The following is a 12,141-nucleotide window of genomic DNA, read 5'->3' as shown; positions in this document are numbered from 1 at the left end:
AAAGTGATGCTCTGGAGAATGAGAACAACATTGTTTGCCCAGCAGGGTAACTTTGGAGAGATTTTATACCTTCTTATGAAGGACCCAAAAATGTTATGCCGCATCAGTCTCCGTGCGGCAGGATGCCCTGGCAAAGAGAGGATTCCAGCCCATTGCAGTTTCTCAGAACCTCCTCTGGACCACCTGAATTGGCCAGTGAAAGGACAGACTAGACTGATTATCTGTTTCATCTAGAAAAGCCATTTCTATAGCCCTCAGGAGATGTATATATATATTCATCTGTATACACCTGCTTATGTGATCCTCAGAAATAAATATAGCTCAAGAACATGAGAAATAAGATGCAATTGCCCCTGAACCTGGGTAAGGCAAGGCAAGAAGTTACCAGTTTTCTGAGAGCCCCTTGATGCACAAGAGCCATCATCTCCATCAGAATAAGCAAGGACTCAACAGGTCACATCTAAACAAGCAAGCTGTGTTTGGATTATCCTGCCTCCTCAGGATATTCCTGAGCACAGCCATCTCCCTGTGTCTGAGGCTGGCGATCACTGGCCTCTTTTCCCCTTGGCTGTTTTCAGGAAGTCCTACAGGAAGGACCTGAGGTTCAACACACAAGTTCACTGAAGTGCATCCCATGCGCACGGGATGTTAAAGACGCTGCAGTCTTAGGAGAGGGAAAGCTCTAGTATTTTTTCCTTCCAAAGGGAAGGAGAAGCAGCACTAATGCAGCTGCCATAGGGACCTGTGGCATCTTCACTGTGCAGTGTCATCTGCACCTAGTTTGTGGCAAGAAAGAACATTCCCTGAACAGAGGATGCTAGAGGAAAAAAAAGAGAAAAATAAAAGATCTCCATTCAGGTCCAGCACACAAGACCAAAGCCCCTGGACCTCACCTCAAAGGAGCCTGCAGACTTCAGAGCAACAGAGGAAGGGAGAAGGTGGACAGGATGGCAGCTCCCCAGCCCGGACCCAGCCAGGGCTGCACTCCCCATCCCGTGGCCACGGCCCAGCTACGCCGTGGTAGAGAATGTGGCTTTGCACAGGAACGTGGGTCCTCCGTAGCCGTCCTTCGCCGGCAAGGGACCACCGGCAGCTGAGGACGAGGCAGGTACGTTGCTCCGGACAGGCGAGGACCCCCGCAGCACACGGAGCCTCCCCAGTCCTCCGCTCCGCTCTCCCCACAGCCGCACGGGAAGGACAGGGGAGGCCGACGAGGCCGGGGCCCTTCGCTGGGGCAGCCGCTCCCCAACACCTCGCCTGCCGAGTCCTCGCCGGCTCCCCACCGCGGGCTCGGGCCCCTGAGGGGGTCCTGCCCGAGCGCCAACGGCCGTACAAAATGGCGGGGGGGCAGCCGCCCCGGTGAGGGGACCCGTCGCCAACGACAACGCGCCCCCAGCCCGCCCGCCCCGCTGCTGCCGCCGCCGCCGCCGCCACCACCCGCCCCGGGGAGCCCCTCATGCCGCTTACCTGATCCGGCAAACAGGGCGGGGGGGAGCGGAGCGGGCACCTGCGGCCGCCCTGCCCGAGGGCGCGGGCGAGCGGAGCCGCCGTTACCGCTGGAGGCGGCCCCGACCCGGAAATGAGCGGGGCCGCGGGCGGGCGAGAGAAAACCCGCCGGGCGTCCCGGCCGGGGAGCGGGGCCGCCCCCCCCTTCCCCGGCCCCCAACATCCCCCAAAGGACGCGAAACAGGCAGGCTGGGGCTTGCGCACCCGGCCCCGCTCGCAGCCGCTCCCTCGGCGAAGCCGCAGGCATCACCCGGCGCCGAGGCTGATTTGTGGAAGAAAAATCAGCCTCAGCGATTAACGGCACCGAGTTGGGATGTTTGGGGTTTTTTTGCTGTCGTTAGGGGTGAAAAAGCAGCTTGCTTTATCAGCTGCATGCTGTAATAGTAATCGCAGCACTTGTGCTCGTCCTGTGATAGCACATAACAAAGTATCTTTCTACAGTTTACTGCTGCCAAAAGACGGGGGGGGAAGGGGGGGAAAGCCCAAGCCCTGCAGCATCTGTCGGACACCTGCAGTGACAAACCTCAACCTATGTGGTGTTATTTTCCCTGTCCCTGGGGGTCCCAGCTCCGCAGTCCAGCCGGCAATACCAGAGGAGCAATGCACAGCCGGCTCCACAGGCTTGCACCCCAGACTCCAAGGGCTGTCGGCTCCCATGTGCCCCAGCTGGAGATTAACCAGGGCAGACCTCGGTATCTGACTGAAACAGACTGGTACACAGCAACCAGCATCATCTATTTCACCAACTGGTAAACAGGCGCGAGAGACAGGGGTCAGTTTCCCCAAGAGATGCACCTGTGTTGGAGAAGTTTCAAATTTTAGAACAACTTTTTCCTAACTCTTTCACAGGTGCCAAGCACCTGCAGTTCCCACAAGATGGTGCTTAATTCCTCTCGGAAATGAGGGTCTACCCAAAAGCTCCAACAAAACAGAGGCTAGTAGTATTTGGGGCATTTTGGCTTGAGGAAGTCAGAACTGGGCCAAAATGCACCATTTTTCACCTCCAGGTCAACCCCATTCATTGCATGCTGATGCATGTTTACCCTGAGAGGATTTTGAACAGGATAGGGCCCAGCAAAACAAACCCACATCATACAGTGCATTCAAAAAACATTTAATAAACCTTTAAACGGAAAGGCAAGCAACCTAACGCAACTAGGTAAATATATTGAGAAAGTTTTTATTAGAAGGTATATTTCTGTTAAAATAAATAGTTACATTTTCCTCAGCAAAACATTAGAAAAAAAGAAACATGAGGAAAAGAGCATTAACAATTTAATACTGAACTTTTAAAGTGACTGTGAACACTACTTAGTGACATTGCCATGTAAATACATGAATTGTGTAGGCTGTTGCTCGTCTAGTTGCTGCTCCAACATCAGCAATTTCCACAGGATCTCCACATGCGTTGTGTGCTTAAGGGTCTTCTCAAACCCAGTGACAGCAGTGGAGTCCCAGGACACATTTAGCTCAAAGCGCTGCTTTAGATGCTGTTTTCAAGAGCAAGAGAAAAATCCCAGAAGAAAGAGGTATTTATTTCAAAGTTACATTTCTAAGCCTTCTGTTTGGAATTAGAGGTTTCCCCTCCCTGTGCAGGAAGACTGATGTGGATCCAACACAGTGAGACAGATGCAGTTAGAGACTGTCCTAGCAAAGCTGCCTGCAGATTGCAAACAGAGTGACATCCCACTGGTAGGCAAGGGGAAGGAGGGAGAGGAAAGGGGAGCAAGTACCACTATTCAGAAAGGCAGACACCGCAGGGACATGGAGGGCAGGCAGGCCAGAACCCACCATAAAGGCACAGCGTATGTTTGGCACAAATGAACTGGCTGACGTGGCAGCCAGGTGAGGTGGTCCATTCTCTCATTGATTTAAGGGGAAGACGGAAACAAAGCTTAAGAAAACTGTTGGGAAGGCCCTCTGACTTTGGCAACGCTCAGCCCTGCCACCAGCCACATTTAGCATGCGTTTAGCAGAAATGGACCCCTAAGGGAAACACGCACAAGGAGTTTCAGGTATTTCTCCCACAACCACTTTGGTGAAAGTGAGAGCTCTTCTCTCAGAGGAGAGAGTGAATTACTAGATTCATTTTTTAAAATGGTCAAAACCTCTGGGGAATATACAAGTACTAGGGACAACCCAGTGCTGGCAGACAGCAGATTCTCTTTTATTCTCTGATCTGAGTGTTGCAGGTACACATCCCTCCAATAAGCCACAAGAAAACAATTCCTGGGTTCTATGTGGTCAGAAGTGAAGTATTTTCTCCTACCCCTTGAAAATCAGCTTGCAACAGTATTAACAGTAGAGCAGGCAGCAAACCAAACCCAAAATAGCACACACAATTTGTGGCTTACAGAGCATGCCATAGATACAGACTGTTGCACACAACATAAAACAACTCTACAGTGCTGTACAGGTTAGGGGCTGGTTAGATGCACAAGAAGTTCACCACTACCCTTGTTAAAAGCAGCAGTAGCATCACAGGAAGGAGAAAAAAAAAGTGGATTCCTGAATGCACAGACCCTTTATGTGAAACAGCGGAAATAGCAAGGGTTGGGACTCTTGCAGAGTTCAAGTGAGTGCAAGGACAGTTGGACATGAACTGCAAGATGAACTTTTGGTCCAGGAACCTGACCTCTGAACTACCATGTACTGGAGAGCAGACAGGCCCTGGCAACTACCCGCTGGGCTGCCCAGCCACACATTTTGCTGAAGGGACTGACTGCTACAGATTATTACCTTGTTCCTATGAACTTGACAAGTGTAGATTAATCAGCAACTGCTGCCCAGAAGATAATGCATGCCATGAGGTACACATAGAACAAAGGCTTGAAGAACTCCAGTTAGCACTATCACAATAAATCCCTCCATATCCAATCCAGAGCCTATCACAAGGTTTCCAGGGATTTCAAAGTGGGGTCTAATCTAAATAAAGCAGCACTGCATAACAAAAAGCTATTTTCAAAAGCAGCCGCAGCCTTTTTTCTGCAGAGGGCAAGATGATCTTCCCTGCTTTCTTCATCCATTGCAGTGTGATAAATGAGCAGCAAGAATTTCAAGCAAATGCATGAAACTTCTCTTAAGGAAGAGAAGGGTAGTTTGAGGCGTTTTTGACAGATCTGCAGTTTCTTCATCAGAGCTTAAATCTATAAAGCCAACAAGCTATCACACAACAGCCATTGCATCACTTGGGGAATAAACACAGGCAAATAAAGGGTTAATACAGAGTGGTGCTTTCCCAGTATCCCTTCATACCCTGCAAATTAGCATAGGGAAAAGAGGAGTTTCCTCCCTGAAGAGTTAGACCTTTATATTTAAAGCCAGGCTTTGGTCTGTGGTTACAGTTATAAGTGTACAAAAGCTTCTCTTTGAGAGGTTAATATAATAAACTAAAAGACAGATGAGATGAAACTCAGGCCTTTTATCAGGCACAGCATTTAGCCTCACGAAATGCGTGGACCAGAACCAGCAAGCCTTCTGGATCAGAGCACTGGAAGACAGTGGCACCAGCCCAGTCAGTTCTGATGCAAAAGGAGAAGAGGAGATGTAGGGGTAAGGGATTTCTTAGTGCACTCTGTTGCCAAGAGAATTTTGTTTCATAGTTTAGTGGTTTACATAATCACTCAGTGGTTTTACAGTCCAGGAAGAAGGGATAAAAGACATAGTTGCATCATTTTCTCCACCCATATATTAACACAAACAAGGCAGAGTCAAAAGGGCTGCAGCTTCTAAGCACAAGATTTTCCTTATCCAGCTTTGCCCCTCAAAGATGTTTTGCTTCTGGATGAAATGCCTTCACTTCTTCCCATTAAATACCTATATGTTCTTGCCAATTGCTCTGTGTGCATTAGGGACAAGAGAGACCCATTTGGCAAACTAAGCAGCTGTGCACGTGCCACTGCCCCAAAGAAGATTGCCCAAAGCAGCGGAAGAAAAGAAATCCCACACCAAACCTGAAAATAAACACCTTTTCTCAACTCCAATTTTCATCAAATTCATCCTGCTCCCACTACCTGACAGTAGCTTGTTGCTGGTTCACTTCGATTAGAGTTGTATCCATCTAGCAGTAAGCTTTTCCTGCAGGCTTTAGACAATCACAGGATTGACTTGTTTTATAAGCCAATATTCCTATTCTGGTTTCAGAATCCTCCAATTTTTTCTCTTCCTGTCGTGATTTCCCTGTTCCCTAATTGCCTTAACTGTGTGAAGCTTAAGACTAAATCTGACTGCATTAAGTGCAGGCCTGCTTCATCAGCTGTGCAGGCCCTTGCGTTACATAGGTGATACTCTTAAGTCACAAGTTTGTATTTGCACTGGTGTCTCCCCAACAGTCAGTTAGCACCACAGCTGCCCAGTCTATTGCCTCCCAGCTTGCAACAGCCACCACAGGAAAGTCCTGATGCTTATCACAGTCTCCACCACAAACACTCAAACCCATGCCCAGTGCACAATTGTACTGGTAGGAAACACCACCCACCACCTCACCTACACTGCTCATGCAGATGCGATCAAGCAGATTCACTACATTCTCCAGCTACTAGTAGAACTTCTGGGGTTATTTACCCTTTCTAAATCAAAGGTGCCAAAGAGTCGATTATAAATCACTATTCCATATATAGGCTATGTAATCAGCTTCAGCAGCTGTCCTGCTCCCCAGCAAAGACAGCATATGTTTGCTTTGGCCAGTTGCATGCTGTTTGTGCTAGGAGAGGTAGAAGATGCCTCATGCAGCTAGACACGCTGCAGAAGAACATACCAGGAGCTGGTTTTGTGTCATAGTGCAAGGACTTAAGCTTAAGTGCATGCAACTCCCACAGGAAGCCATGTCTCACCCTGTGAAGAACAGAGAGTTCATGCCTCTGCACAGCAAGTCACAACCCAGACCACTGACAAGGCAGTACCTTACAAGGCACAGTCCTGCCCTGCTACAGACCCACTAGCTCTGATCTTTTAAGGGACAAGACAAACGTAGCCAGTTCCACACGGGCTGCATGTGCACCACCACTCCTAACTTCACTTCCACTTCTGATGTTCCTGCTATTGCCAGCTGCAGAGCTGTACCTGTGAGCCACAACATGAGACAAGCAAGCTGTGAGGCTGGTATACCTACAAGCCTAAATCCTTCTCACTCCAAAGCCTCAACGTCCAAAGTCTTTGAGCAAAAGACAGAGCCAAGCCCCAGTTTGGCAGGAGATCCCTTCTGTATCTCCCACTTGGAATTTCCTTCAGTTGGACAGTCCCTTAAGGCACAAAGCCCAAGCCCTGTCAGAGGCAGCCACTTCCTCAGCACTTGCTGGGACACTCCACCACAAGCCACTCAAAATAACATGCCCTGCACAATCTCACCTTCCTACAAGCACTTCACATTGCTTCAGCTGCTAAGCTGATCCCGAGATAGTCAGGCTGAGCTTTTCCAGGGCAACTTTCCAGGGCAACCCCACACTAATTCCATTCACAGCAACAGGAATGGGGCCTCAAATTCCACATTTCCCTGGAAAAAAAAAAAAATCTGTCTAAATTACTTCTCTAAATAGGCTTAATGACTTACTTAACACTCAGAGTTCAAGCTGCAGCAGTGCCAGGAGGACAAAAATAAAAAAGGGAGAGACCGTGACAACATGAATCAGGATAAATACATAACTTTTCTACATTTCTGCAGTCCCAGTGCAGTCTGCAGCAGGGCCAGCTCCAGCTTCCAGTGGGGATGCAGTTAAGGGACAGAGGAAAGGACATGGCTTCAGCAAAGAATGAAGTCAAGAGGGGATTTGGAAGCCATGAGAAAAACTGGTTTGGCAAGAGGCTACTCCATCTTTCAGTAGCACAAATTGCTAAGGGATATCAGATGATTTAAGAAAAAACAAGACTAATGCTCTAAAAAACAAAGCTAAAAGCTGTATGAACATGAGAGCATCATCTACATCCTGATTATTTGGTGGTAAAAAGCCAACAGCAATTCAAAGTGCATTATTTGGGAGAGCCCAGCTGGGTCAGCATCAGCCTGGACGTGGGCAATGGCCAGGCCTCAACACAAGTCTAGAGCAAGGTATCAGTCCATGTGTGTCTTTGAACATGGAGACCCCCTCCCTGGCCCAGTGGGCAACAAATGGCTACAGTCAATTCCACCAGTCTCCATCCCAGGGAAATCCCCTTTGCAGCATGTTCAGGAGCACAGGGCAGCCCGCTGCTGAGAGATGAGACTGGTCCTACCCTACATCTGCTCCCCTTCCCACCCACCCTTCCCCTCACGGCAGCAGGCTCAGAAGAGTGGCAGGCACTCTTTTGCACAGTCTAGAGGTGGAAGCTTTATCTGAAACCCTTCCCGAGGGAAGAGGGAGGCCTGCATGTCCACATTGATGCAGAGTAAGCCCAGCATGAGCTGGCGCTGGTACTCCTCCCACTTCATCATGACATCAGAGAGGGAACGGTTGCTTCTCATCCACATAGGCAGTGCTTCACCACAGGCTGATGTGGAAGAAATGGGCAGGCTCTGGGGCCCTCCAAGCTCCAGGTGATAGTAAAGCCTGAAAGGCAAACACATGCAAAGAATCAGCACATGGGAAGACTTGAGCAGGTCACAAGACCAGAGCTCCAGAACCATAGAGCTATTTTGCTCTACCACTGACTGCATGACCTTAGTCAGAAGTCTCTGTGTGTGCCTGTTTCCCCCCCTCACATTTCTTGATTATTCAGACCATGAGTTCTCATGGGTAAGAATCACACCCTTGTACTAGGATTCAAATCACAGCTGGGACCTTCTGCCTGCTACTGTAATACAGTTTCCTATCCCCATCCAAGCAATACAGTCTTGCCTCAGCCTCAAGCCACGGCCGACTGCAGGGAGTTCAGTTCAGAAGCCCAGGCACGCACACAGAGCCAAAGCACTCTGTCTCATTTGGAAACCCTCTGGTGTTTCCTGGCCACCCTAGTGCCTCCCCACCCTAAACCAGGCCTAGATCTCAAGGCAGAAAAGGTCACTTGAACATAAAAACCTCTTGGAAGGAACTTTTAGGGGATCCTGGGCCAGCAAATGCCAGAAAGACAAGCACCAATGTCTTCTACAGGGAAGATGCATGGAATAAGCTAGCATACTGTTTTAATTAGACCTACATCTTCTGCCCTATTGCTGTAGTAACAGCTTCATTACAGGGTCTGCCCTGTAATGGAAAGAAGGAAGGAGACCATGTGCTGAGTCTACCCAAGGAAGCCAAGAGACCATGGACCAGATTTGCATTTTAGGCTGGCCAGTAAATCCTTCTGGTCAATTTGTGCCTTACTTGCTCTGCTCCATTGGAGTAGAGTCTGTAGAAGTCAAAGGTGAAAGGGGAAATGGAGGGCTCCTCCAGAACAGTGCTGTGGAGGAAAGCAGCCATACCTGGCTGAAAGATGGCTGCCCAGTTTCTTCTTGGCTTTCTTCACAAGATAGTTGCAGATTTCAGTTATCTGCTCCCTCATCCATCTAATATCCTCAGGGATATCTGGGAGCCATTCCAGCAACCTGGGAAGAGATAGGTGACAACCATTAGTTGGGCCACACAAAGGATAGGATTAAAAGAATGCTAGTTTTACCTCCTATCAATGGTTACTCATTATTTTTGGTGACAAATGCATTAAAGGCCTTTTATACTACCATTCACAGAATTAAGGGGGAGAAGCTGTGAAGGTTGAGAACAACCCAGGAACTTATCTTTACATTTTGTGTCTGCACTTTCCATACTTCTCATCCATTTTCAGATTTGGAAAGTGTTTTTCCCTAAGCCTTTCTATCACAAGCTATCTCCTTCCAGAAACTTTTCATAGAGTACTTCGTACTAAGAACAAGTCTGACAGACCTGTCTTCCCAGCCGTGTAAGAGTAGAGCTGGAAATGGCTGGGACTACTCTACCCCTCGCTCCAGAGGGGAACCACCTCTTGTGTGGTTTCTGCTTTCATCCCTGCACTCCCAGTTCAGAAGTCTCTCTCCAGGCTCCAAAATTTATCACCATTTTCTAGGGCGAGCTCCAGCACACAGCCATCTTTCTTCAAGCTGGAAGTACTGGCTGTAGCTAAATGACACATGAAGGTAGGAAAAGTTTCAGGTTGGGTTTTGTGATTTTTGTTTTTGGTGTTTTTTTGGGTTTTTTTCATATGTATGTTAAATGGCAGGAACTCTTTCCCCAAGAACTCTGGTACTGCAGAGTTAGAGAAGATCCTACTCTCTGTCCATTCATCTGGGAAGAACACCACTGAGGGAACCAGCTGAAGGCCTACCTGACAGTGAAGGAAACTGCAGACTCCAGGGGCAGCATATAGGGGACCATCATTGCTGTGGCAACACGTATAGGCAGCATGTTGGTGATGCCAGTCAAGAAACTTCTTCTTTCGGCACAAGCCTCCAGAAGAGCTGAAGACAGAAGAGAACATGGCTGAATCCCCCCAGTGGAACTATCCCTTCTTCCTTGCCATACCCCAGAAGTTACCCAGCCTGAGGTGTTCCCTCTCCACCTTCCACTTCTTAAGGAAGTCTTGCTCAGGGTAGCAATTCTCAGAGCACAGCTGAGAACAGCACCTTTTAGCTTTATCAGACTCCAAAAGGAGTAAGCAACAAGATCCCCTACTCTCCTTACCATGCAGAACACTGTCAAATGAGTCAAACTCTCCAAATTCAACCTCCACAGGGCAAGCCACAACTTTACCTAAGAGGCCCCAACTCCATCTAACCATCAGCGGGTGCCAGTTCAATCCCTGGGTATGGCCAAGCCCAGCCACAAGCAATACCCACGCATCCCAGTAATCCTCTGAAGTGGACCAGGTAGCACAGGAAGATTGCCTGGGCTCTCTCCCTTTGGTTCATACCTTGGTTCAGTCTGGGAGGCAAGTGTTCGAAGATGTGCTCTTCAACAACAGCAAGGGCAGTATTGTCCTCTAGTTGGTCCTCATCTTCTGTTTCTTCCTCTTTCTTCTGTCCTGGGGGTGCTTCTATGGCAAGGAGAGGACGGGCAGGACTTGGACGATGAAGGAGACCTGAGAAGAAGTCATATCATAAGGATGATACAAACCAGCTGCCCTGCCTTGCCTAGCCTTTATAGTGCTAGTCCTCACTTCACCCTACCCCCCCCCAGACAGACAGACATCATACCCAGTCTCTTTAGCTTACATCTATTGTAATGCTTACCACAATGAGTTAGAAACCTTGCTGCTTTAAGATCATCCTCTCTTTCTCCACCAGAAATCCCAACTTTTCCCCTTTAAGTACAGCAGGGTGCTGTTTGGAAGTGTTTTGTTGCTATAATCTACCAGTCACCAATCCTGCAGGCAAGATTTCCCTCCTGCAGCTTAATCCACAAACACAGCTGCATGACTGCTCTTATCCCAGTAAGGTATGCACCACAAAGCAAACAAATGTGCTTGATCTGCTGTAAATTGACACTAGATGGCGTCAAACACACACTCAACCTGCTACAACAGTTGGAGGCAAGAAAGTTCAGGGCTTGCAGGTAGAAGAGAGTGAAACAGTAGCATCAAACTGCTAGGCACTGGGGCTGCTGAGGGCGTGCCTGCACTCTGCACTGCTGCTACACATTAGACATACCCTAGCTGCACATAAAAAGGAGCAGGGTATCTGCAGGATATCCAAATGGCACTGGAGCCTAACAACTGTGTTGGTGTAGCACTGAGCACATGCAAAGTAGCTTCAACACTCAGTTGTGCCAAAACAACCACTCTGGTATCAGAGTGGTTAGAGTCCGTCTGCATTGCACTAGGAAGGTGTCCACTCCACCTCTGCTTCCTGAAGTGCTAAAATAGACTTATTAATGGAAATTCCATATTCTGATATCTGAGGCACAGCTCAGCTCCGCCCGTCTGCCTTTCATATGCACCATTGACTATCCTCAAAGCCAAGGCACCAAGCCTGGCACAGAAGAGGCAACTCAGTGCACCCTACAAACACCCAGTGCCTTACCATTCTTCTTCAGGAAGTGTAGTGCATCCCGATAGCCCTGCTTGCACATATCCCGCAGCACCTGTGGGCAGAGGAAGACAAGAGCAAGTAATTTGGAGATTGTCTGGCTGAGCAGAGCAAACACCCAGCTCAATGCTGGCTTTCGAGGAGTTCTCCTGACTCCTGAGCCATCCCAAGGACAAGTTTCATCCTTGCCAGCTCTTCCCAGGCTTTGAGCAGGAATGGGAGGTATAACATGAATACATTGGATATGGGAATCACAGTATAATTTGGATTGGAAGGGACACAACACCTGGAATCCTACATAAGTACAGGCTTAGACTTGCAGCCACCTCATTTCCCCATCTAGAAGTGATGCTGCTGTGGGCAGCCTTCGGCAAGTCACTCTGACAAGCGGCCCACAATACGTCCTAGCAGATGCCATGAAGGGCCACTGTGTTTGCAGATAAAGCCAGCTAAGACTAGAGAGGCAGCAGAAAAAAAACTTTTCCAAATAATTCAGCTCATGAACGCATGCTTATTATACCCAAATGCCAGGGCTATTTGAGGCCACATTTGCTCAGAAGCATGCAAAGCTGTTTGCAGTGCCACCGGCTTCACTGGCACTTTTTAGGAGACAGTCACTGGCTGCAGGCTGGCAGTTCCATCCTGACCTTAAAACACTGAAGAGCACATTAGTTCTGATGGCTGATACA

The 12,141-nt window shown here is 48.7% G+C and overlaps 2 protein-coding genes across 4 annotated transcripts in view; both read right to left on the bottom strand.

Moving 5' to 3' along the window:
- The window catches only part of CRACR2B (calcium release activated channel regulator 2B), a 49,913-nt gene extending 48,913 nt beyond the window's left edge, over positions 1-1,000 (bottom strand). For 2 of the 3 annotated variants that reach the window (XR_011328088.1, XR_011328089.1), the window contains exon 1: positions 894-993. The gene's annotated coding sequence lies outside the window, so the exon portion shown is untranslated. Of the gene's footprint in view, positions 1-893 lie in introns of all 3 variants that reach the window. The other variant, XM_009923322.2, reaches the window with a different exon arrangement.
- A 1,604-nt stretch (positions 1,001-2,604) lies between these two features.
- PNPLA2 (patatin like phospholipase domain containing 2) overlaps positions 2,605-12,141 on the bottom strand; it is a 31,304-nt gene continuing 21,767 nt past the window's right edge. The window contains exons 5-9 of the mRNA XM_069803534.1: positions 11,447-11,507; positions 10,339-10,506; positions 9,754-9,886; positions 8,879-9,001; positions 2,605-8,027 (exon numbers count right to left, since the gene is read on the bottom strand). Coding sequence (XP_069659635.1) covers positions 7,763-8,027; positions 8,879-9,001; positions 9,754-9,886; positions 10,339-10,506; positions 11,447-11,507 — 750 coding nt within the window. The 3' untranslated portion in view covers positions 2,605-7,762. The remainder of the gene's footprint in view (positions 8,028-8,878; positions 9,002-9,753; positions 9,887-10,338; positions 10,507-11,446; positions 11,508-12,141) is intronic.

Source organism: Haliaeetus albicilla, chromosome 16, assembly GCF_947461875.1.
Source record: "Haliaeetus albicilla chromosome 16, bHalAlb1.1, whole genome shotgun sequence".
Lineage (NCBI taxonomy): Eukaryota > Metazoa > Chordata > Aves > Accipitriformes > Accipitridae > Haliaeetus > Haliaeetus albicilla.
Note: the sequence above shows the minus strand (reverse complement) of the source record. Positions and strands in the feature narration are given on the sequence as shown.